The sequence below is a fragment of the Salvia splendens genome, chromosome 4 (assembly GCF_004379255.2).
Source record: "Salvia splendens isolate huo1 chromosome 4, SspV2, whole genome shotgun sequence".
Taxonomy (NCBI): domain Eukaryota; kingdom Viridiplantae; phylum Streptophyta; class Magnoliopsida; order Lamiales; family Lamiaceae; genus Salvia; species Salvia splendens.
The window spans coordinates 26,746,559-26,771,967 of record NC_056035.1 but is presented as its reverse complement, the minus strand read 5'-3'; the positions used below and the strand labels follow the sequence as shown (position 1 = coordinate 26,771,967).

The 25,409-nt window shown below is 40.7% G+C and overlaps 1 protein-coding gene and 1 pseudogene across 1 annotated transcript; one reads left to right on the top strand and one right to left on the bottom strand.

The window, feature by feature from the left end:
* Nucleotides 1-1,885: 1,885 nt before the first annotated feature.
* Nucleotides 1,886-21,415, top strand: LOC121800893 (annotated as a pseudogene).
* Nucleotides 21,416-22,970: 1,555 nt separating this feature from the next.
* Nucleotides 22,971-25,067, bottom strand: LOC121799706 (probable protein phosphatase 2C 65). Its single transcript, XM_042199151.1, has 5 exons — nucleotides 24,838-25,067; nucleotides 24,348-24,650; nucleotides 23,894-24,011; nucleotides 23,586-23,809; nucleotides 22,971-23,438 (listed from the first exon to the last, which is right to left on the bottom strand). Exons 1-5 carry the CDS (start codon nucleotides 25,039-25,041, stop codon nucleotides 23,091-23,093), a joined length of 1,197 nt encoding a protein of 398 aa, XP_042055085.1. The 5' UTR covers nucleotides 25,042-25,067; the 3' UTR covers nucleotides 22,971-23,090.
* Nucleotides 25,068-25,409: the final 342 nt, after the last annotated feature.

Genomic DNA, 25,409 nt, shown 5'->3' with positions numbered 1-25,409 from the left:
ATGAAGCTCAGGACTTACATCTAGTGTGTATAAGTTTCCAAATCTTCTACCCCTCCCAATCACAATGACCTGAGAAGCTTCCTGAATTTGAATAGAATCAGCAGTGAAAATTAAGGAGCATGAGATGGAACTGGTTAAAGAGCTCGCAGAGATGAGATTATATGAGAAAGAAGGCACATATAAAACAGAATAGAGAGTAATTGATGGTGTTAGGCAGATGGTGCCAATGTGAGTAATGGAAGTTGTAGCTTCATTTGGCAATTTCACAGAAGCATTGCCAACTGGAGAACATGAGCTAAAAAGGATTTATTGCAGCTAACGTGATGAGTAGCTTCTGTATCTAAGAGCCAAATAGAAGATTGTAGAGACATGTTTACTATGATAGGATTATATAGGGTAGTACTTGTGAAAGGTGGAGATTGTGTTGGTGATGAAGTATGTTGTGCGGCAGAATTGGATGTGGATGGAGTGTTGGTGGCAAGCTGACTTTGCAATAGAGTTATCAGCTGCTGACATTGATCAAAAGTAGGCATGGCTGGTGCAGCAACAACCTTATCAGATGATTCTGGAGTACACTCATCCACAAAATTGACAGATTTTGGAGGACCACAATCCCTTGAATTTGAAGTCTGTTTGAACTTTCCTCTTCCAAAACTTGGAGGAAAACCATGAAGAGAGAAGCATCTATCAACCGTATGATTCGTTTTTCCACAATGAGAGCACAATCTCCCTCGGTTAAACTGGGATTAGGAAGCATTCACAGAATATGGCTGCTCATTTAGACTTGGTAACACAGGTGAATATTTCATAGATTCATTGTTTCCACCAATGGTGCGTGGTCTCTCTTCTTGTAGAACCAATGAGAAAACCTTAGATAGAGTAGGTAAAGGTACCATGGATAGTATGTGATATCGGATCTGTGAATATGATGAGTGTAATCCAATCAGGAACTGCATGACACATTCTTCTTCTTGATGCTTGTGCCATTTATTAGCACTGTGGTATCTGTAATTTGAACAAATACACCATAAGATCGGTTGAGTATGATTATATTCATACCAAATTATTCGAAGATTGGTAAAATAATTGTTGATATCATCATCTCCTTGAGTCAGAGACATAATCCTCTGTTTGAGTTGATAAACACCAGCAGAGTCACACTGAGCAATTCGATCGCGGAGATCAGACCATATCTCCTTCGCATCATCAAGATACATGATGCTAGAACAAATTTGAGGAGATAACGAGTTCCTAATCCAGGAGACAACCATTCTATTGCATCGGATCCAAGCATGATAGAGAAGATCATCATCGGTAGGTTTCAATAGAACACCATTAACAAAAGGAAGTTTGTTCTTAGCCACGAGAGCAGTGGTCATAGATCGGCTCCAATTGATGTAATTTGAGCCAACAAGAGGTTGAGATACCAGTTGAAGACCTGGATTATCACTCGGATGAGGGTAGTAAGGGCTGGAGAAGTCCTCCACCGGCTAGATCTGAGCGTCGCCGCCGCGAGGAGCCATCGGAGATGAAAAAGATTACAACGGAATTTAAAAAAATATCACTGATACCATGTTGATAATAATGAAATCAAACATGTTGAACAAAGATGGGAGAAAACTGAACTTTCATTAATCAAATCTCAGAGCTTACATTTTACAAACTAAGAGGAGCTATTTATACAAAACATACTAAGCTAAGAAAGCTAAGAAGGAGACGTCTAACTAACTAGCAATTAACTCCCCTTGTGTTCACACCATGCTGACACGAAGCTGACTAGGAGCCAGCTGTACGACAGCTAAGACCAAGATATTTTCGGCTGCATCCCTTCTTCACATTCATGCATCCGTATGCATCGGCTTCACTGCATCCCTTCTTCACATTCATGCATCCGTATGCATCGGCTTCACATTCATGCACACGTGATTTATTCTCTTCAACATATCTCATCCCTGTTGTCGGACTTAGCACTTGGAAATCTCATTCTCCACGATATTCTGTTCAAACTACTCTTATTGAGGTTAGGTTTTCCCATCTTTGATTTTTTCATAGTTTCAACTTAGGATACCGATATGAAAATCTAATACGAACACACATGAAATTAAGTTAAATGTGTTTGGATTGTTGGGGTTGGATCTTTATCAGAATGATCCGATAAAGATCTGATGATTTTGGATTGAGTCGGGTTTGGATTTAAAACTCATTAAGATGTAGTAGTAATATTGCTTTTTTCATAAGAAAAAATAGTTTTAGATTTATATTTTTGTCTGTCCGCTAATATTAGTCACCTACTAAAAAATATTGCGTTTATCTATGTATTTGTACACTTTGAGTAAATGAAAGTGACATGATATTATACTTTATATGGGATTGTCACGACCGCCCATATTAGGGATAATAAAACGAGGAGGTCGTGACCACGAGAAAGCAATAAAGGACAACATTTAAAGGACGACAGTTCATATGAATGACCCAATTAACTTAAGAAGAGGAATATTTTAGTTCATTGAAAAGTTAAGCAACGGATTTTAGTTCAAAATACTTAATGTCGTAATTACAATATCAAATAGTGCAGAGATTTCTAGCAAACAATTTTTCAAAGAAAACAGTGGAAAAATAAATATCAAAAATTCAATTAACTCCCAAAAGAACATTTGTTTTAGTTTACGAAAACCATTTTAGAGTAACGAAGTAAGCAGCGGGTTAAAGTCTCAAAGTATTTGACAAGACAAAAATCGTACGAAATAGAATAAATTCTTGCGACACTGTTTCAATAATAGCAGCGGAAATAGGTTATCAAGAGAGTCATAGGATGACGCTTATGTATGAGGACACAACGCATCTAAAATTCCTAGGCCGACTCAACATCCATCGCAACATCCCGCTCAACCTGCACATAGGGAAAACATATGCAGGGCTGAGTACTTGTTGTACTCAATGGGCTCATGCCGAAAACATTTTATAATAGTTATGTCATCCATACCAGTGATCTCGAGTTTTACATGTAGTTAAGAAATATCATCGAGAACACAAAAATGTTTCATAGACTGGCCAGTAAAACAATCTCTCCATTTTCTCAACAATCCATCAATCACTATCATCATTCCACAGTGCGACGAAAGTGTGGCCACACTATTCGCCCACGAGACCGGCCGACTAGCAAGGACGACTCACGATCCCACCAGTGTACACAGCCTGATAGGGTTTGCGGCCCTACTCAGACCCAAATTCGTTTCACAACACAGCCATATAGCCTAACGGAGCAAGCTCAGACGAACTAGGCATCAGGCAACAATCTCATAAACAAAAACAAAATGGCATGACATAACAAGTTAAACCACCCTTATAACACCACATCATCTTTTCGAAAGGTAAAGAGATTTGTAAAAGAAAGCCCACCTCGTTTGCTTAAACAACACATTACCCAACTCAAAGCAACCCTCGTTCCTTGTGCTCACGTACACACAATCCCCTTGCCAACACCACAACTCAATCAGCCTTCCATCAATACAAATTATCATGCATGTCCTATCGTTCCTTTCATCGTTCTCTTAAATTACCCACCCCAACATTCATCAACATAAGGAAAAACATGCCATAATATTTCTTAACTTATCACACATAATCACTTCATAAGATACATTCCTTGATCATACATGCATCATATAATTCATCAAAACTTGGTACCAAGTATTATTTTGACATAACAGAAATCTGGCAGAACTGCGCAGTCGGTTTGTAAAAATCACCAAAATTCCATCTGACCTCATATGAAGCTAAATTTTGGTCATTACACAGTAGACACATTCAAGCACGTCCAGTTAAAATGTCACACCGAAATCATATATTTTGGTCAGTCAAAACAACAATGCAACCCTCTGGTCGGAACATAAAAATTCTGGCAGTACTGCGCTGTTCGATTGAAAAATTTACCAAATATTCATCCGACGTTCAATGAGGCTGAAATTTTCACAAAACACAGAAGACTCTTCATATTTCATCGAGTCAAAAATTCACATCAAGATAAGGACATTTGGTTGGTCAAATAAAAAATGAAACTCTCTAGGCGAGGATACAAGTTTCTGGCAGAATTGCGCAGTCAACTTCCAAAAATTTATTAAACATACATCTTTCGTCAAAAGGGGCTGAAATTCACACACAACACAGAAAACAGCTTAAAATTTACTCAGTTAAAAATTCGTGTCTAAATATGAGTGTTTGGCTGTTCAATCACACGTCGGAATCCACTGTCCAAACGCCACAGTTTTCAGGCTTCACAATTTTGAAATTAGGGTTTATTCCTCATTCATCCAAACACAATTATTCATGCTTCCAACACACAATCATGCTCAAAAAGTTCTCACAATCATGTTCTCATATATTCACACAACATTCACCAATGAATCATCCAAACTTCACACATATTCATTCAAAATCGCACATCCACAAATTTTCTCACACAAACATAAATTCCCACCGATTAATTTTGCGATCTATGATTCCTACACTCACTATATGCATGAGGGATTCAAGAACAACGATTCAATGGAAAGGGTGAGGAACAGATTTTAATACCTTCTTGAATCAAAATCAAACGGTAGAAATAAGGATTGATGCGATTCCTCGGAAACTCTTGAAATTCCAACTCCAATGGATGCAAGAACATGGATTGAAGGAGAGTTTTTGGAGAGAATGTAGAGAGGGAGGAGGAGGCGTGTGAGAGTGAGGGAGAGAGAGGAAATTTTTGAAAATTGGCTATTAAATTAACAAGGAATTTATTTGGTATTTAGTTGGAGAGAAATATATTCACAACTTAGGAATTAAAATAATGAATATTTCATAAACAAGGGAACAAAATAAATTAAATCTCCATGTAGAAAATAAAAGGGACAGAGCGAAAATTTAATGGGTGCACAAGGAAAATTATTTAAATACTCAATTAAATAAGAATAGGATTTAAATTTGGTAATTTCTATAGGAAAAAACTCCCATAAAATAGGTAACAATTAAATAAATTTCCACAAGGAATTTTCAAGCTTAAAGGGCGTGTGATATGGAGAGCACAATACAAGGAAAATATTCACATCCCCAATTAATTTGACTTAGGTATTAATTTGGTATTTATTTGAATAGAAGGAATTCCACAAAGCAGGGAAACAAGTATTATTTCCTTCTTAATCAAAGGGGCCGAAAATTTGGGTATTATTCTCACAAGGGAATAATTCGAATATTAATCAAATTATGGTGAGGAAACAAAATGTGGCAAGATTTAATTGGATTTAAAAATGAAGGGAATCAACAAGGTACCAGTTAAATCAAATAAATAATCAATCCTCCTAATTAAATTAGGGGATTGTTTGAAATCCCTCAAGAATAGGCTAGGGTTCGAAATTCATGTAGGACAAGTTTGGAATAGTTTGTTTTGGATTTAATTTGGATAAATATCCCTAAATAATTAATTAAATCCAAGAAAAAGAATATAGTTTCCAATAATTGGAGGGGCCGAAAGTAGCCACTTTATTTGGCTAGAACAAAATGCATGCTCTTATTTAAATTAATTTCCCACATTGAAAAAATGTAAATAACACTTCATTCCAAATCACCCATGACAATTTATTCCACATAGCCAACTCAGTCACGTAGCAGCAATTAAATTTCATAATGAAATTCCCAATCGACATATTAAAATAAAAGTCGCAAACAAAATTTTTTTGGGATGTTACATCCTTTCCCTCTTAACAGAAATTTCGTCCCGATATTTGATCGTCTCTCATAAACAACTCGGGGTACTTTTCTTTCATTCTATCCTCTAATTCCCACGTGGCTTCCTCGGAGCCATGGTGTTTCCACAACACCTTCACGGATGCTATCGACTTGTTTCGCAACTCTTGCACCTTCCGATCTAGGATTGCCTCGGGCCTCTCCTCGTAGCTCATGTCGAGGGTCAGGATCACTTCCTCTTGATGAATCACATGCTTGGGGTCGAACACATACTTGCGCAACTGCGACACATGGAACATGTTGTGCACATTCCCAAAACTGGGAAGTAACGCCAAACGGTACGCTACAGGACCTACTTCATCGATGATCTCGTACGGCCCTACAAAACGCGGTTTCAGCTTTCCCTTCACTCCAAACCTCACAACTCCTTTAGTCGGGGATACTTTCAAGAATACTTTGTCACCAACATCGAATTTGATCTCTGTTCGGCGCACGTCAGCATACGACTTCTGCCTATCTTGAGCATCCTTGATCCTTGCACGGATTTGATGCACAATTTCAGTCATTTCCTTTATGGCGTCGAGTCCTAACATCTTCCTCTCACCAACTTCATCCCAATAGAGCGGGGATTGACACTTCCTGCCATACAAGGCTTCATACGGCGCCATATCGATCGTCGCTTGATAGCTATTGTTGTAGGCGAATTCAACCAACGGCAGAACAGTTTCCCAACTTTCCCCTGATCTAGGACAACGGCTCGCAGCATATCCTCAAGCGTTTGAATCATCCTCTCTGACTGCCCATCCGTCCGATTGCGGGTGATAAGCAGTGCTGAAGTTCAATTGCGTGCCCAATTCCCGTTGCAAACTCATCCAAAACTTTGATGTGAACTTCATATCGCGGTCGGACACAATGGTCTTTGGCACTCCATGTAAACGTACAATCTCACTCATGTAGAGCTTAGCTAACTTGTCCGCTCCATAAGTGATTCTAATTGATAAAAAGTGTGCGCTTTTAGTCAGTCGATCGATGATCACCCAAATCGCAGTGTTGCCCTTTTGTGACTTTGGCAAACCTGTCATGAAATCCATGGCTAGATGCTAGTACTTCCATTCGGGAATTTCAAGTGGTTGCAATTTCCCACATGGCCGTTGGTGTAAGGCCTTCACTTATTGACATGCTAGATATCGTTCCACATACGATGCTACGTCCCCTTTCATTCCATTCTACCAAAAACGTTGTTTCAAATCTTGGTATATCTTCGTGCTTCCGGGGTGAGCAGTGTAAGGCGTGTCGTGTGCTTCACTCAAAATCTCATCTTTTAGCGCCTCATCGCTCAGCACACACAATCGTCCATCGTATGTCAAAGCATTGTCTGCCTCCTCACGATAATGATCAAGTTTCTCGACTCTCACCTTCACACGTAGTTCTTCCAACTTCTCATCACGTCGTTGGGCTTCTATGAGCTTGGTTCTCAAATCTGGCTCAATCACTAGCGTCGCTATTTTTCCTCGTACTGTCTCGGGCGCTTTTATTATTTCCAATTTCATTCGGTCGAATTCGCGAATCAACGCTTCCTCTTGCGTTAGGAAATAAGCCAATTACGGTTGGTTCTTCCTACTCAAAGCATCGGCTACTACGTTCGCCTTGCCCGGATGATAGTGAATACCACAGTCATAATCTTTCACGATCTCTAACGAAGGTCGTTGTCGCATGTTTAGCTCCTTCTGCTCGAAGAAATACTTGAGACTCTTGTGATCCGTATATATCTCGCATCTCACTCCATAGAGATGTTGTCTCCAAATTTTCAGTGCGTGCACTACTGTTGCTAGTTCCAAATCATGGGTCGAAAAATTCAGCTCATTCGGTCTCAATTGTCGGAAGCATATGCTATCACTTTCCCATCTTGCATTAACACGCATCCAAGTCCTACTTTTGATGCATCAGTATAGACGGTGAAGTCCTTGTCGGCTGCCGGCACCGCTAGAACAGGTGCTGTGGTCAACTTTTCTTTCAACAGTTGGAAACTCGCCTCGCATTCCGGCGTCCAAACCACTTTGATTCCTTTCTTCAACAATTGTGTCATTGGTCTCGCGATTTTAGGGAATCCTTCGATGAAGCGTCGGTAGTATCCCGCCAATCCTAAGAAACTACGGATTTCACTCGGCGTTTTCACCGATTTCTAATTTTGCACAGCCTCGACCTTTGCGGGGTCTACTTGAATCCCATTTGCCGTAACGATATGACCAAGAAAGTTCACTCGAGTCAACCAAAATTCACACTTACTAAACTTGGCATAAAGGTTCTCCCTTCGTAATGTTTCCAACACAGTTTGCAGATGCCCTCCATGTTCCTCCTCGTTCTTCGAGTATACTTAACATCGTCGATGAAGACTAACACGAACTTATCGAGATACTCGTGGAAAACTCAGTTCATCAAGTCCATGAAGACAGCCGGGGCGTTGGTCAGCCCAAATGGCATCATGACGAATTCATAATGGCCATAACGAGTGCGAAAGGCAGTCTTAGGCACATCCTCTCGTCGGACCTTTAGTTGATGATATCCCGACCTCAAATCCATTTTCGAAAATACGCCCGCTCCTCGAAGTTGGTCAAACAAATCATCAATCCTCGGCAATGGGTATTTATTCTTCAAGGTCATCTTGTTGAGCTCACGATAGTCGATGCACATCCTCATTGTTCCATCCTTTTTCTTTACGAACAACACAGGCGCTCCCCACGGTGACACACTATGTCGAATAAAACCCAAGTCTAACAATTCTTGCAACTGAATCTTCAATTCAGCCAACTCTTTAGGGGCATCTGGTATGGTGCTTTCGATACTGGTGCGGATCCAGGTTCTAAGTCGATGGTAAACTCCACTTGTCTATCGGGTGGCGGTCCAGGCAAAGTTTCAGGGAACACGTCGGGAAAGTCTCGTACTACTGCCACGTCTTCCACCTTCAAGTCTTTCTTCTCCTTTCCATTCAAGTACACAAGATACGCCGGACGCCCTTTTCTGATCATCGTGGTTGCTTGTAAAGCAGAGATTATGGAGGTTCGTTGGTTCATGGAAATTCCATACAAGCTAGTCGACTCTTTGCTAGAGGCTCGAAAAGAAATTTGCCTCTCCTTGCAATGTTGCATCAAAACTCAGAATATGTATCAAGAACGCAAACTTTAATCAAACAGTCTTCATTTCGATATGAACCGATTTCGTATTGTAACAATTGGTTATGATCATCCCCACGGAGCTTGAAAGAACATGAGATAGTTCATGAATATGGGATGGAATCGAATTAATGTTAATTCTCATAGTAGGCTACCCAACAATATAATTCCGTTGTTAGACCAAATTTGAAAGATTAACACATCAATGAGATAATGACTTAAAGGGTTGCGGAAAGAAAAAAAATTATCAGTTGTATGAGGATTGAGAAATGTAGGCAGTTGTCACAAAGCGGTACTGATCATGGTTCAACGAAAATCATAATATGGAATGATAGAATCACATCAATGGGTTCATAAGTTTGTGAAAGGCAACAAAAGTCAAAGAGGCTTTTGAAAAAAATCAAGTGGATTAAGTTTGTTAAGGCAAGGTACAAAATGTAGGCCTTAACTTCGTTTTGTAAAAAGAAAGGTTCTATTATGGAAAGAATACATATAGTGGAACTGATCCAAAAAGACTTTCACTCTATGAGAAAGAACTTGACACAGACATGGTTACAAAATGAAAAATTGAACAAAAGTTCAAAGAAGAATATCCCATAGAAAACATGTCTGCGAAACGTGCCTATATTGAAGGACATGACTGCAAGCAGCCTTAGGTATGAAGTTCAATAGCAAAGGCTCACAAAGTCAAAATATTGTTTGTATATATAATAAGTCAAAGAAGACTACAATCAATCCAAGTGTCCAAAGTTATGAAGGCAACACCAATTTCCAAGAATTGAAAGTGAGTTATGACTCAATGGAGGAAAAGAAATAATATGCATCACTTGCAAGGGGTGAATGAAACAAGATGTTAAATAGACAAGGGCTCACGGTTATTTGAAAGGTACTGAAAAATAACTTCTTAGAATCCAAGTAAGAACTGTTGATTAAAATAGTTTGTTATAGCTATTAAAGTCGCACCACCTCGTTCATCTTTCGCAAATCGAGACTGGTAACATCGCTCTAAGAACTGTGGATTCCACGCTAAGATTCTTCGTGTCAATGCCACTAATAATGATAGTCGGAGTCCATATCTTCATAAAGTTCTCTGCATGTCATAATGATTATCCTCATAGTATATTGTTTTCATCCTCGTGCTCCTTAGCAAGGTATGAAGATCATCTCCATCGTTTTGCCGCTTACGCACGATTACACTATACTAATTTAAATCGCGAGTATGACCGCTCGTCGTTGCATGAAAATATCACTTAGCTTCAGCTCTTCTTGTCTCGCACCTTGACTTAAGGGTTTGCCTCAACTTTCATAGTCTCGTACGTTTCATTGCTCAGAGCAGCAATAGTTAAGTTTTCAACTTAGAACTACGATTCGTGCGGTCAACTAGGCTTATATTTTAGGTACTCTAAGTTCACAACACAATTCGTCATCTCATAGATCATCATCTACCACAATTTACGTCATTCAGACCTCAAGATAAACACAACATTTTCACTTCCCATAGCAACACACTTTTGAACTTCACAATTATATTCACAACTTTTTGAAACAAAATTTCTTTACACTTTCACACTTTCCGAAAAAAAGTTTTTTTTTTCCACATCTCACTTTTAAAGTAAAAGTTTTGACTCAAATTAAAACGTACTTTCGCATCAACTTCCATCATTCGTATAAAACACTCCATAGAATAACGCATCATACTTCGCACTTCATAACATACATAACATCACACTTCCATAGCTTAATTTTCCAAACGAAAAAGTTAATTTAATTTAATAATATATATATATATATATATATATATATATATATATATATATATTTTGAACAATTCATAAGCACAACATTTTACATTTATCAATTAATTTTCCCCAAAAGAAAGAACTAACACGTCCAGTTAAAATTTCACACCGAAATCATATAATTTGGTCAGTCAAAACAATAATGCAACCCTCTGGTTGGAACATAAAAATTCTGGCAGTACTGCGCGGTTCGATTGAAAAATTTACCAAAACTTCATCCGATGTTCAATGAGGCTGAAATTTTCACAAAACACAGAAGACTCTTCAAATTTCATCCAGTCAAAAATTCACATCAAGATAAGGCCATTTGGTCGGTCAAATCAAAAACGAAACTCTCTGGGCGAGAATACAAGTTTCTGGCAGAATTGCGCAGTCAACTTCAAAAATTTATTAAAAATTCATCTTTCGTCAAAGGGGGCCGAAATTCACACACAACACAGAAAACACCTCAAAATTTACTCAGTTAAAAATTCGTGTCAAAATATGAGCGTTTGGCTGGTCAAACATACGTCGGAATCCACTGTCCAAACGCCACAGTTTTCAGGCTTCACAATTTCTAAATTAGGGTTTATTCCTCATTCATCCAAACACAATTATTCATGCTTCCAACAAACAATCATGCTTCAAAAAGTTCTAGGGTTAATTCCTCATTCATCAAAAAGTTTTGGAGAGAATGTAGAGAGGGAGGAGGAGGCGTGTGAGAGTGAGGGAGAGAGAGGTGGACGGTTGGGAGGGGAAAAAATATGGGGGCTAGGGTTAGGTTTAGGTGATTTTATAGTAGGTTTAATCCCCAACTAAATTAATTTATTAATTAATTGTGGAGGAATAAAATAGAGGTCAATAAATAAAATTCCACAATTAAAAGAAGGGAATTTTCGAAAATTGGCTATTAAATTAACAAGGAATTTATTTGGTATTTACTTGGAGAGAAATATATTCAAAACTTAGGAATTAAAATAATGAATATTTCATAAACAAGGGAACAAAATAAATTAAATCTCCAAGTAGAAAATAAAAGGGAAAGAGCGAAAATTTAATAGGTGCACAAGGAAAATTATTTAAATCCTCAATTAAATAAGAATAGGATTTAAATTTGGTAATTTCTTTATAGGAAAAGACTCCTATAAAATAGGTAACAATTAAATAAATTTCCACAAAGAAATTTGAAGCATAAGGGGCGTGTGATATGGAGAGCACAATACAAGGAAAATATTCACATCCCCAATTAATTTGACTTAGGTATTAATTTGGTATTTATTTGAATAGAAGGAATTCCACAAAGGAGGGAAACAAGTATTATTTCCTTCTTAATCAAAGGGGCCGAAAATTTGGGTATTATTCCCACAAGGGAATAATTCGAATATTAATCAAATTATGGTGAGGAAACAAAATGTGACAAGATTTAATTGGATTTAAAAATGAAGGGAATCAACAAGGTACCAGTTAAATCAAAGAAATAATCCATCCTCCTAATTAAAATAGGGGATTTTTCGAAATCACTCAAGAGTAGGCTAGGGTTCGAAATTCATGTAGTACAAGTTTGGAATAGTTTGTTTTGGATTTAATTTGGATGAATATCCCAGAACAATTAATTAAATCCAAGAAAAAGAATATAGTTTCCAATAATTGGAGGGGCCGAAAATAGCCACTTTATTTGGCTAGAACAAAATGCATGCTCTTATTTAAATTAATTTTCCACATTGAAAAAAAGTAAATAACACTTCATTCCAAATCACCCATGACAATTTATTCCACATAGTCAACTCAATCACGTAGCAACAATTTTATTTCATAATGAAATTCCCAATCGACATATTAAAATAAAAGTCGCAAACAAAAAAATTTTGGGATGTTACATGGATGTAGGCTGGTTGCAGGCATGTTGAAACCGCGGCCCAATATGGAGTTCAAATGGAGGTGGGTAGCTAACTTGATGATGTATATTAGTATTAATTTTAATGTTGACACACAAAAATCTATTGATAAATAGGTGGGTGAAGGAGTCAAGGCAGCCATACATGCTGGAATAGAGAGAAAACATTTGTTTATCACATCCAAGATATGGTATATATACATATCTTCGAGTTCAACTTTATATGATAACTAATACTGATACAAAACTGCGTGTTTAATTGGTATGGTAGGTGTACTGATTTAGTACCCGAAAGAGTGGGGCACGCATTTTTGCGAACACTGGAAGAATTGCAGCTAGAATTCCTTGATCTCTATCTTGTAACTTTATAGTACTAGTCTTATTTTTCCATTTTCTATAATTGAGATGTAACATTGAAATTGATAGATATTTGTGTTGGTTTTGAAGATACATTGGGCGTTTAGGTTGAGAGAGAGGGGATGATGTATTGGAGTTTGGCGAGAAATGGAGAAACTGGTGGTGGAGGGATATTGGGGTTTGCAATTTCACCCTTAAGAAATTGGATAAGCTATTGAGTTTTGCTAAGATGAAGCCTTCAGTTTGCGAGGTGAGATTTGGGAGAGTGAAAAAATAATGGTGTTTGTTTTAGAAGATTAATGATGAAATGGTGGTGAGTGCAGATGGAGATGCATCCGGGTTGGCGCAACGACAAGATGCTGGAGGCTCGTTTGATTTGTTTTTTTACTAATAGACCTAATAAAGGTGTGTGTGTGTTTGGTGTAGGCGTACTCGGCTATGGAGGGTGATGAGCATGATCCGGTGGTGGATAGATTGGCGAAGAAGCTAAACAAGAGCCCGGGGCAGGTGCTTGCGAAATGGGCTATTCAAAGCGGGACTAGCACTATTAGTCCGAAATCCGATACAATTCAAGAGAATCTCCATGTTTTCCAATGGGAGATACCACCCGAAGACTTCCAAGCTCTTTCTACCATTCTTCATCAGGTTCGGGTTCGTGTTCGTATTTTGGTGCGAGATATGATGGAGTACGTACTAAACAAGCCCAACAGCAGCAAAGCCCATCAACCTAAAGCCCAAGAAAGAGTATCAGTTCGGCATGACTAAAGAGTTCAGTTCGGCACAACCAAAGAGTTCGGCCCCAGCCTACAGCTCGGTAAAAGCCAACCAATCAAACTTTGCTCTCAGGTCGGCATCAAGCTCTACTCTCAGATCGGCAAAAGCTGCTCGGCAATAATTCAGCAGTTCGGTCTCAGTATTCGACCGAACTAGGAGATAGTGGACTCATGCAGGATTTCCACCTCCACTACACCCACGATCTATTTAGTGGTGTCAAGCAGTCATTAACTCATGCAGGATAGTGGACCCATGCAAGATCGCCACGATCTCCACGACATCCACTACCTAGTAAATGGCTGCATGCCACGATCTAGGTCAATGTATAAATAGAACCTAGATCAGATAGATAGGGGGACGTTCTAACTTTTCTCTCGATCTCTAGAGATAAAATACAAAATAGCAAGTCTGTATTGTAAGCTGTAGAAAACAGATCAAGCAATACAACTCTGCCCTCTTTTCTTCCCGTGGACGTAGATTTACCTCAGTAAATCGAACCACGTAAATTCACCGTGTCGTGATCTGTGTTTTCCAGCATTCACCACATCAAAAATTCGCCGATTCATCACTGGCGCCGTCTGTGGGAAACAGAGAACCAAATTTGTGATAAAGCGAATTTTTGACCCTTTTTCCACCCCAAAAAAATGCATACCAGATCACATAACACCCATAATACCGTTCGTGATAACCGTGAGGAAGCTAGTCCAGCTCGCAGGTCTGAAAAACGGCCTCGGGAGACATCTACCTCCGGTTCTCACGAAGAAGGAACAAGCCACTCCAGGAGTCATCGCACCGAGTCTTCCCAGCAGCCCGATTTAAATGAAGCTGTTAAGCTGTTCTTGGCCGAGAAGCAGGAGGAGTTCTTAACCTTCCTGCAGAAGAACCAACAGCCGGAGAAGACAACGACGGATTCTCCCTCCTCATCTAGGCATGAAAGTCACTACCGCAGTAGTGACGTGTCTTCCAGGAGAAAGAATCCTCAACCCCGACATGTTCCTGTTCCTCCTCGGTACCGGAACCACATGAGAACTCCATCTCCTCCGTACCGAAGAGATGTCGGGTTCGCCATGTACGGAGCATTAAAGACTCCGTTCTCGGACGATATCACCCGAACTCCTTTGCCGCGGAACTACCGAACTCCGTCGATAACCTATGACGGACTCGTGGATCCTCATGATTTCTTGGGACGCTATCAATATAACATGGTGAACCAGGGTCTCAACGAGGTCCACATGTGCAAGCTGTTCCCCGAGCTGCTCATCGGGAACGCCAGAAGGTGGTTCGACAGCCTTCCTCAAGGCAGCATTAGATCCTACCGAGATCTAATGGATGCTTTCCACAGGAGGTTCTTTCAGAAAGCGGAAGCCCGGATCACTTCGGCTCAGCTGCTTTCTATTCGTCAAGGTCGCGACGAAAAAATCAGCGACTTTATGACAAGATTCCACAAGGAATGCCTGCAAGTAGACGATCTCAACGATCTGCTTGTCATCTCGGCATTCCAAAATGGAATTCTGCCTGGAGCTCTCTACAGGAAGCTCGTTGAGTGCGGTCCGCAGACAGCTCAGGAAATGTGGGACATTGTGGACCAGTACTCCCGGGCCGATGAGGCAGACCGTCGCAAACGGTCGTTAGACAGCTCATCGTCCCGAGGAGACAGAAGGAAGCCCGATCATAGCGATCAGGGGCATCCTCGCCGGACTCCATTTGAAAGAATTCAAAGGGCTCCGGTGCGAGACAGATTGGGACCCCGTCTCAACCCCGAGAAGCCGCCTGCTCAGTTCGTACCGCTGAACAAGTCAAGAGCGGAAATTTTCGAACTACATTCCGATATGTTCGAAAGACCAAAGCGGATGACGAAATCAGCCGTGCGGCGACCTCAGGATCAATATTGCTCCTTCCATCAAGCCCACGGACACGATACCGAGGAGTGCCGAGATTTGGCTGCAGGTATTGATGTTCTTGTGAAAACAGGAACGTTAAAAAAATACCAAAGCAAGCAGCCGAAAAAGAACAAAAGGCAGAGAGGTGCGAACTGCAATCCTCAGGATCCGAAAAGGCATGAGGATCCCGAAGACGACGACGAGCCGCAATATGATGGAGTAATCCAGACTATTGATGCTCTCCCTGCCGGGAAGACTAAGTCGTCCCTAAAAGCAGAACGCAGAGGTTCCAATCAAGAGGAGCCAACACATAAAAGGCTGAAGAAAGACGAAGTGATTACATTTTCAGATGTCGATCCCGTCCCAGCCATCTCTCCTCACCAAGACGCTATTGTCATTCAAGCCGGAGTGGCAAACAAACTGATCCACAGAGTATTTGTGGATACAGGAGCATCAGTCAGCATTCTTTTTAAAGAATGTTTCGATAAAATGGAAGTGGATCCAGCTCGGCTTAGTCCGGCTCCACTTCCTCTGAAAAGTTTCGCCCAGGAGGACACCCGCCCTGAAGGCATTATCAGCCTTCCGATCACGGTGGGAAAAGCGCCTACAAGCTCCAATACGATGATCGAGTTCTTTGTGGTGAAAGCTCGGTCCCCGTACAACATCATCCTGGGGAGAGACTGGCTCAACACAGTTCGGGCCGTTTGCTCTACTTATCACCTCACCATCAAGATCCCTACTAAAGGAGGGATAGCGGTCATCCGAGGTGACCAAAAGAGAGCAAAGGAATGTCTACAAATTGCGCTTAGAAGTGCCGAGCAGTCAGATCGGCACCATCAAGCATAGCAATCACAGCAGCCGGAGTCAGAGGCGATGACCGAAGTCATACCGGAGCCGAACTCGATGACAGTTCAGCTGTACGAAGACGATCCATCCAGAACGGTTAAGATCGGCTTCGCGGGAACGCCTCTACTTCGGGAAAAAACCATCCAGCTCCTCAAGGAGTATAAAGACGTCTTTGCATGGTCTCCGTTGGACATGACCGGAGTGCCCTCCGAGGTAATCACTCATCGGTTAAATATTGATCCTTCGGTCCGGCCGATAAAACAGAAGCAAAGACTCTTTGCGGCAGAACGAAGTCAAGTCATCCATGACGAAGTCCGTCAATTATTGAAGGCGGATGTGTTATTCGAAGTGAAGTATCCTTCGTGGGTGGCCAATCCTGTCATGATCAAGAAAAAGGAAGGAGGATGGCGGATGTGCATAGATTTCACCGATCTAAATAAGCATTGTCCCAAAGATTGCTATCCCCTTCCGAATATAGATAAAAAAGTAGAAGCTTTGATCGGCTTCGAAATTTTCTGTTTTCTTGATTTATACAAAGGATATCACCAAGTGTTGATGGATGAGAGTGACGCTCCGAAAACAGCTTTCATTACCGATTTCGGCATTTTCGCTTATAAAAAGATGCCATTCGGTTTAAAGAATGCCGGAGCCACTTATCAAAGGATGGTAGACAAGCTTTTTTGGCACCTAATCGGAAAACAGGTTGAAGTGTATGTCGACGACATAGTCGTCAAAAGCAAAAGCACTTCGGAGTACGAGCACAACCTCAAGTCCACTCTCAGCGTGCTCAAGAAAGCTAACCTCAAACTTAATCCCCAAAAGTGTACCTTTTTGGTAGATTCGGGAAAGTTTCTGGGTTGTTGGGTTTCAAAGGACGGACTCAAGGCAAACCCCTCAAAAGTTCAAGTCGTTCAGAACATGGCAATGCCGAAGTCCATACATGACGTGCAAAGGCTAACCGGATGTCTAGCCGCACTGAATCGATTCCTTTCTCAAGCAGCCGAAAAGCAACTGCCGTTCTTCAAGGTGTTGAAAAAGGCACCAAAGTTCGAGTGGGGAGCCGAGCAGAAAAAGGCCTTTGACGAGCTCAAAAGTTATCTAGCCGAGCTTCCTATTCTCTCTGCTCCAACCGAAGCCGAAGTAATATTCTTATACTTAGCGGCATCAGATCAAACCATCAGCGCGGTGCTTGTACGAGAAGAAGGCCTAAAGCAGTTTCCCATCTACTTTACAAGCCGAGCATTAAGAGGTCCAGAAACAAGGTATCAACCTCTGGAAAAAATTGCTCTGGCGTTAGTAAATGCAGCAAGGAGACTGCGGCCATACTTCTATGCTCACAAGGTATGCGTCTTAACCGATCTGCCTCTTCGGCAAGTTTTGACCAAGCCAGAAGCATCAGGCAGAATCGCCAAATGGGCCATAGAGCTGGGAGAACACTCAATCGAGTACCTACCTCGGAAAGCCATCAAGGGACAAGCCTTGGCAGATTTTCTTGCAGAGGCCAAGTTCGATCAAGCAATCCCTGTCATTGCCGAACAGAAAAATTCTACCAATGCCGAACTAGCACAGCCCTTGGAATCCGAAGTAGAGCCGCCAGACTGCTGGAGCGGATTCGTAGATGGAGCTTCAAACAAGATAGGAAGTGGAGCTGGTATTTTACTCGTCGCTCCCGACGGACACGAGGTAACCTACTCACTTCGGTTCCTATTCCCCACTACTAATAATGAAGCCGAGTACGAAGCCCTCCTGGCCGGACTCCAGTTAGCGCAAAGTCTACTCGTCAAATCTCTCAAAGTCCATTGTGATTCACAAGTCATAGTAAATCACATGTTGGGTACAAGTGAAGCTCGTGACGAGAGAATGAAGAAGTATTTGGACAAAGCGCAAAGCATCAGCCAAAGTTTCTCCTATTTTCGGATAATCCGCATTCCCAGAGCGGAAAATAGCCGAGCAGATACCTTAAGTAAGTTGGCCTCAGATCCGAGCTCAAAGGCGGAAGAATTAATGCATCGAAGCATTGATGAAGCCGAGGTACATTCAGTATCCAGCTCGCCGAACTGGATGACGCCGATCTTGCAGTATCTGGATCAAGGACAATTGCCCGAGGATAAGAGAGAAGCTCGGAAGATCACGTGCCGAGCACTTCGGTACGAACTTCATGAAGGAGTCCTCTTTAGAAAGTCTTACCTCCAGCCGTTATTGCGGTGCGTAGGACCAGAAGAGACGGACTACATCCTCAGAGAAGTTCATGAAGGATCGTGCGGCAGCCACATCGGAGCTAGAACTTTAGCTAAAAAAGTTCTAAGATGGGGATATTATTGGCCAACCTTGGTACAAGAAGCAGTGCAGCTCGTCAAGACATGCCCGAAGTGCCAAATCCATGCAAATATCCCAAGGATGCCGCAGACCGATCTATTCACTATGCAAAGCCCTTGGCCTTTCATGCAATGGGGCATAGACATAGTGGGACCACTTCCTCAAGCTCCTCGGCAAATGAAATTCCTAATCGTTGCCGTGGACTACTTTACGAAGTGGGCGGAAGCTGAACCATTAGCTACGATAACGAGCTCGAAAGCATTGGATTTCGTCTGGAAGAACATAGTGTGCCGATTTGGCATACCCCACATCCTCATCTCGGATAACGGGACTCAGTTCACCGACAAGACGTTCAAGAATTGGTGCCAAGAGCTGAATATTCAACAGCGGTTCACTTCGGTCTCTCATCCACAAGCAAACGGACAAACGGAGGTAACAAATCGTATCCTGGTGAAAGGGTTAAAAGCTCGGTTAGAACAAGCCAAAGGACAATGGGTAGAAAATCTCCCTCAAGTCCTATGGTCCTACCGAACTACACCCACAACCTCCAACGGTGAAACTCCGTACAGTCTTGTGTACGGCACTGAAGCCGTGATTCCGGTGGAGATCGGCGTACCCAGTCCCCGAACTCTAAATTTCTCCTCAGAAATGAATGGCGACGGACTGAGAGCCGAGCTAGATCTTGCCGAAGAAAGAAGAGAATTGGCCTGCATAAAAGCAGCCAAGTACAAGGAGCAAGTAGCCCGGTATTACAACCAAAGGGTGAAGAAGCTACAATTTCAAGTGGGAGATCTCGTCTTGAGAAACAACGAAGTGAGCCGAGCAGAAAAGCTGGGCAAGCTCGAACCCACATGGGAAGGTCCGTATCGGGTGTCAGAAGTCCTCGGCAAAGGGTCTTACAAATTGGCTCACATGTCAGGAGAACAGGTACCCCGAACATGGCACATTTCCAACCTCAAAAAGTTCCATTTGTAAGAGACAGTCCGGTCAGTCAGTCTTGAGTCTTGTTCAGTCAATGTGCTTTATTTGGTTTACTTGGTCTTTATTTGTCTCTGTGCGTTTTGTCTATATGCGTTTTGTCTGTCTCTGTGCGTGTCGTCTCTTACAAATGTTACTGAGGTATCTTGTTCTTCGAAGGCTGATCCCCTTCTTAGAACATATACAAGCTAAACAATTGTGAGTCAAAGCTTCTACAGAAGATACAAGACCACAATTCAGCTTAAACAAGCAGTTCGTCTGAAACAAGCTGCAACAAGCCAACGATTGTGAGTCAAAGCTTCTACAGAAGATACAAGACCACAATTCAGCTTAAACAAGCAGTTCGTCTGAAACGAGCTGCAACAAGCCAACGATTGTGAGTCAAAGCTTCTACAGAAGATACAAGACCACAATTCAGCTTAAACAAGCAGTTCGTCTGAAACGAGCTGCAATAAGCCAACGATTGTGAAGTCCAAGCTTCTAAAGAGGATACAAGACCACAATTCGGCTTAAAAATCAAGCACTTCGTCTGAAACGAACTGCAACAAAAGTCCGATTCTCGCGATAAAACTTGCCTGAATTAGGACAAGGGAAAGTCCGATCCACGCGATAAAACTCGCCGAATTAGGACAAGGGAAAGTCCGATCCCCAAATTAGGACAACGGAAAGTCCGATCCGAGCGATAAAACTCGCCAAATTAGGACACAAGCTTAGTCCGGTCAAAGATGTTTATTTCATCAGACCAAAGACGAGTCCGGTCAAAGATGTTTATTTCATCAGACCAAAGACGAGTCCGGTCAAAAAAGAGTTCACTTCATCAGACCGAGGACAAACATCAACTTACCCCGTACCTTTATCCAGAATGCCGAAGTGATTCACTTCACTTTTCGGGGGGGGTAGTGATGGAGTACGTACTAAACAAGCCCAACAGCAGCAAAGCCCATCAACCTAAAGCCCAAGAAAGAGTATCAGTTCGGCATGACTAAAGAGTTCAGTTCGGCACAACCAAAGAGTTCGGCCCCAGCCTACAGCTCGGTAAAAGCCAACCAATCAAACTTTGCTCTCAGGTCGGCATCAAGCTCTACTCTCAGATCGGCAAAAGCTGCTCGGCAATAATTCAGTAGTTCGGTCTCAGTATTCGACCGAACTAGGAGATAGTGGACTCATGCAGGATTTCCACCTCCACTACACCCACGATCTATTTAGTGGTGTCAAGCAGTCATTAACTCATGCAGGATAGTGGACCCATGCAAGATCGCCACGATCTCCACGACATCCACTACCTAGTAAATGGCTGCATGCCACGATCTAGGTCAATGTATAAATAGAACCTAGATCAGATAGATAGGGGGACGTTCTAACTTTTCTCTCGATCTCTAGAGATAAAATACAAAATAGCAAGTCTGTATTGTAAGCTGTAGAAAACAGATCAAGCAATACAACTCTGCCCTCTTTTCTTCCCGTGGACGTAGATTTACCTCAGTAAATCGAACCACGTAAATTCACCGTGTCGTGATCTGTGTTTTCCAGCATTCACCACATCAAAAATTCGCCGATTCATCAAGATACTTATAACTTAATCTGTATATCAACTCCTATTTTATTTTGTAGAAACGAGTGTTGGATGGTGAAGACCTCTTCATCAACAAGACGGAAGGGCTTCTTAGGAGCGTTGTGGATGTGTGGGACAACGAGGAATGAATATCTAATGCATGCCTACAATAGAATGTACTCGCTCCATCCGTGAATAAAATATGTGTTTTGCTATTTTGGAACATCCGCCAATAAAATGCTATTTACATTTTGCCCTTTTTTAATAAATTGACTGTCATACTTGACTAACTTATACTCCCTCCATCCCTAATAATTCGTCACCATTGACGGGTCAAATAGGTTTTAAGAAATGTAATAGTAAGTGAGTTGAAAAAGTTCCTGGCATGTGAGTCATACTTTTACATAATAGTTTTATAATAAAATATGTGTGAATGAGTTAGTGGAATGTAGGGTCCACTATAAAAAATGGTAAAAGTGAAATGTGATAAATTTTTATGGACGGAATGAAACGGAAATAGGTGATAAATTTAATTCGTCACCATTGACGGGTCAAATAGGTTTTAAGAAATGTAATAGAAAGTGAGTTAAAAAAGTTGGTGGCATGTGGGTCCGACTTTTACATAATAGTTTTATAATAAAATATGTGTGAATGAATTAGTGGAATGTAGGATCTACTATAAAAAATGGTAAAAGTGAAATGTGATAAATTTTATGGACGGAATGAAATGGAAAGAGATGATAAATTTTCGTGGAGTGGGAGTAGTAACTTGTACTTGCATAAATTGTATTTACTTTTTCCTGTTTGTAATAAATGAATTTCTATATATCCGCTTATTATATCCATTATGCTAGGAAATTTACTACTATCTCCTTTCTATAATAGTGGAAGTATTTTTTTGGCATGAAGATTAAGAAAAATGTGTGCAATGTATTAAATAAAAAAATAGTTAAGTAAGTGAGAGAAAAAAGGTAGAGAGAATAAAGTAAAAAAGAATGAAAAATAAATGTGAAAAATGTGTTTGAGTTTTACTAAAAAATGAAAATGACTTTACTACTATGGAACGTACTAAAATGGTAAAATGATTCCACTACTATGAAACAGAGGGAGTACTATACATGTAGATTCATAAGATGTAATCAAATGCATATTCTAAATATTGTATAAATTCTAAATTCTAACACTGTATTGATATTTTTTGTTGATGTTAGTTTGTCGTCTGTTGACATTTTCTAACGATTCAGATCATAGTTTGAAGTTTGTAAAATATGCGAGTTCCCATTTCATTAGTGCCTTAAAATTGATTCTATTTACTCTTTTACTTAGCAATATTAAAGTAGGATACACTTGCTATTAATTTTTTAATTCATTTTCTTTATAACGTCAAATAATTTCTTAAAATTTATGTTGAGCATATTTTTCGAACAAAGCCTTTTCTTAAAATTCATGCTAAGCATATTTTTCGGACAAAGGATCATCCGTAATACTCCCTCTGTCCCATAATAAATGTCACACTTTTCTTTTTAGTTAATCCCACAAAAGATGTCATATTTCCATTTTTGAATAAAGTTCCCTCTCACATTAATATAAAAATTATACTTTCTCTCTCCACTTACCACACAAAACAAAACTTTCTAAATCCACAAGTATGACATCTTTTATGGGATGGAGGAGTACATGATGCCACATTTCCTTATCTTAGTAATAGGAAAAGTTCAAATATCTTGGTAAAATAGTCTGATGACTACAAAACACTAAATCATGAATATACATTCTTTGCTTGAAATGAAAAAAGTAGTTAAAAATATTTACAATTTATTAAATTCACTCTTGGACACTCTCAAGTCTCTTCCCCAATCTTCTTTTCCTTGGTCGTCTCACTGATTGCTCATCAAGGTTGACATTCAACACAGTCTCAGGGGCATTCACACTGTTGACGCTGCCAACGAAGCTTTGTGTGTCCAAATCCGCATACCTTGATTTGTAGTGTACCATTTGCGTAGCCCTCTTGAAAAATAGGCAAACCACGGCGCAGTCGTCTGTCTTCGACCGAGGGTACTTATGCCTCCACGCCTGCACCGCCTTCTCTACCAACGTCTGTGCTGCCATAGACCGGTCTCCTACTGAGGCCACTATCTCTACCACCTCCTCGTTCGACAAGGCATCCCATATCTAACCAACATGGAGGTCAGGCGACGCGAAGATAAATAAACAAAACATAATAAAAATAGAAAGGCCATTTTTTTATTATATAACTCCAAGGTATATGCGTTTATCTGTATATTAGCTACAATTAATTACTATGTCTTATCTCCTTACCCCATCTGTCGCCAGGACTACAAATTCGTCTCGCTCAGTGAGCTTCCGATAGGACACGACCGGGGTGGAGATAAGGCCATAGTCTTTCAAGCAGAAATCTCCGAAGGCCCTAGCCATGGCTAGGCCGGGGCAGTCCTCATCCGGCATCCAAATCCTATACACGTTCTGCTCTTCCTCCATGGCTTGCACTCGTCCTCGTCGGCTTATTATCCGTTTCGCTTCACCTAAAAAACCAATTAATTCATCACATAATTAATAAATACACAATGATGCCAACATAAAAGAGAAGAAACAAATTAGACTCCAACTTGGCACATTTGGCTTGAGATCAACAGTTAATTGCTCTGCAACAGCCTCATTACTATCACCCCTCTTGCAAAGCACAGCTCGAGAATCTCCTAGATTCGATATGATCAAGTGTTCTCCCTACAAAACAACACACAAAGTGGCTAATGCATATGATATTGAAGTTGTAATTAGTAATTCAAGAGAAAGAGTGATACGATGATGATTATTATTATTATTTAGTTAGATAATTTAGGGATTGAATATCTTTTTTATATGTTGGTTGTCTTGCTCATTAAGTTAGTATTAGTATTATAAATAGGGCTATTGTTATTTTCTTCTATCATCAATGAAATAATATATTTTGTCTTTTATCTTTATTTAGTTTTCCGTCTAGAATCAATGGAACGTTTCCCTGTGACTTTCTTTATCTTCTCCGACTTGATAAGGATATGATCCTTATCAAAGAGATACTACCTTTTTTAGGACACAAACTGAAGTAGTGCCACTGCAATAGCACTCAACCGAGCTCTCCTTTTCGAGCAGATTGTCCATGTCGTGGAAGCACTTGGTGAGGCAAGCCTTCCACGACCGAAAGAGCGGATTGTGACCTTCATCATCATCATTATCCTCATCATCATCAGCGGCGGTGGGATCTCGGTAGAGCTGAGAGATCTTAGCGGGAAGGAAATCGCGGACGTAATGAGACACCCTATGGCCGGCAGGCCCATGCCCGTCGAACACGCCGCAGAAGAACATGTCTCTCTCACCTGAAAACCTCTGAGGGAAACAAACATTTACACCAAATCAACATTAACGCTGTTGGCAATTGAAACAAAAAAATATAAAAATATAACTATTTCACATCAATGCTAATAAAGAACTGAAATTAATATATAAGTCTCATGGGCCCCGTCTCCTATAACTAATTGGTTTTAGGATAGAACCAATGGATTTCTATCGTTACCTCCCAAACGGTCATGGCATCTTGATTGACTCCTTTCCTACCCTGCTGTGTATACATGGATACATATTTGGATGATCCCTCAAGCCGGACCCGGGCCCCGGCGTCGCCTCTCAACACAACGCTTCCGTCCTCGAACCTCCTCTCCTCCTCCACATCGAACCTCCCAATGGTGGCGCCCCTATGACAGGAGCAACACGCGCCCATTTTTCGCCTCGCTAAATAGGCGAAAAATGAACTGCGGATTAATTCAAGATTCTTCAACACACTACTTTTTTTTTTACAAGGTCGGATTGAATTCCGATCAAAATTTCTAATTTTTGTATTCTTTTTCAAGGAAGATTAGGGTATTTTAGGTGGACAAAAATGGCCATTTACGAATAGATAGCATTGATGTCGCAATGGCACATCTGCCCACACAGCCATCCTTTCCTTCTTTCTCTTTCGCCCTCTTGATTTTTTCTTTGCCTTTTTTAGGATGCAAATTGTTACTGTTTTTTTATGTGCCTAATTTTAGAATATAGATTTTGGAAGATGATGGTGATGGTGGTTGTAACGGGTTTTTTTATGGAACT

Bases quoted from the DNA above. Each gene is read 5' to 3' on its own strand.
- LOC121799706 (XM_042199151.1), bottom strand. From the start codon at position 25,041: ATGGGCGCGTGTTGCTCCTGTCATAGGGGCGCCACCATTGGGAGGTTC. The intron at 24,651-24,837 runs GTAACGATAGAA...TGTTTCCCTCAG, and splicing joins ATGCCATGACCGTTTGGGAG to AGGTTTTCAGGTGAGAGAGA. The intron at 24,012-24,347 runs GTAGTATCTCTT...GTTGTTTTGTAG, and splicing joins CAGTTTGTGTCCTAAAAAAG to GGAGAACACTTGATCATATC.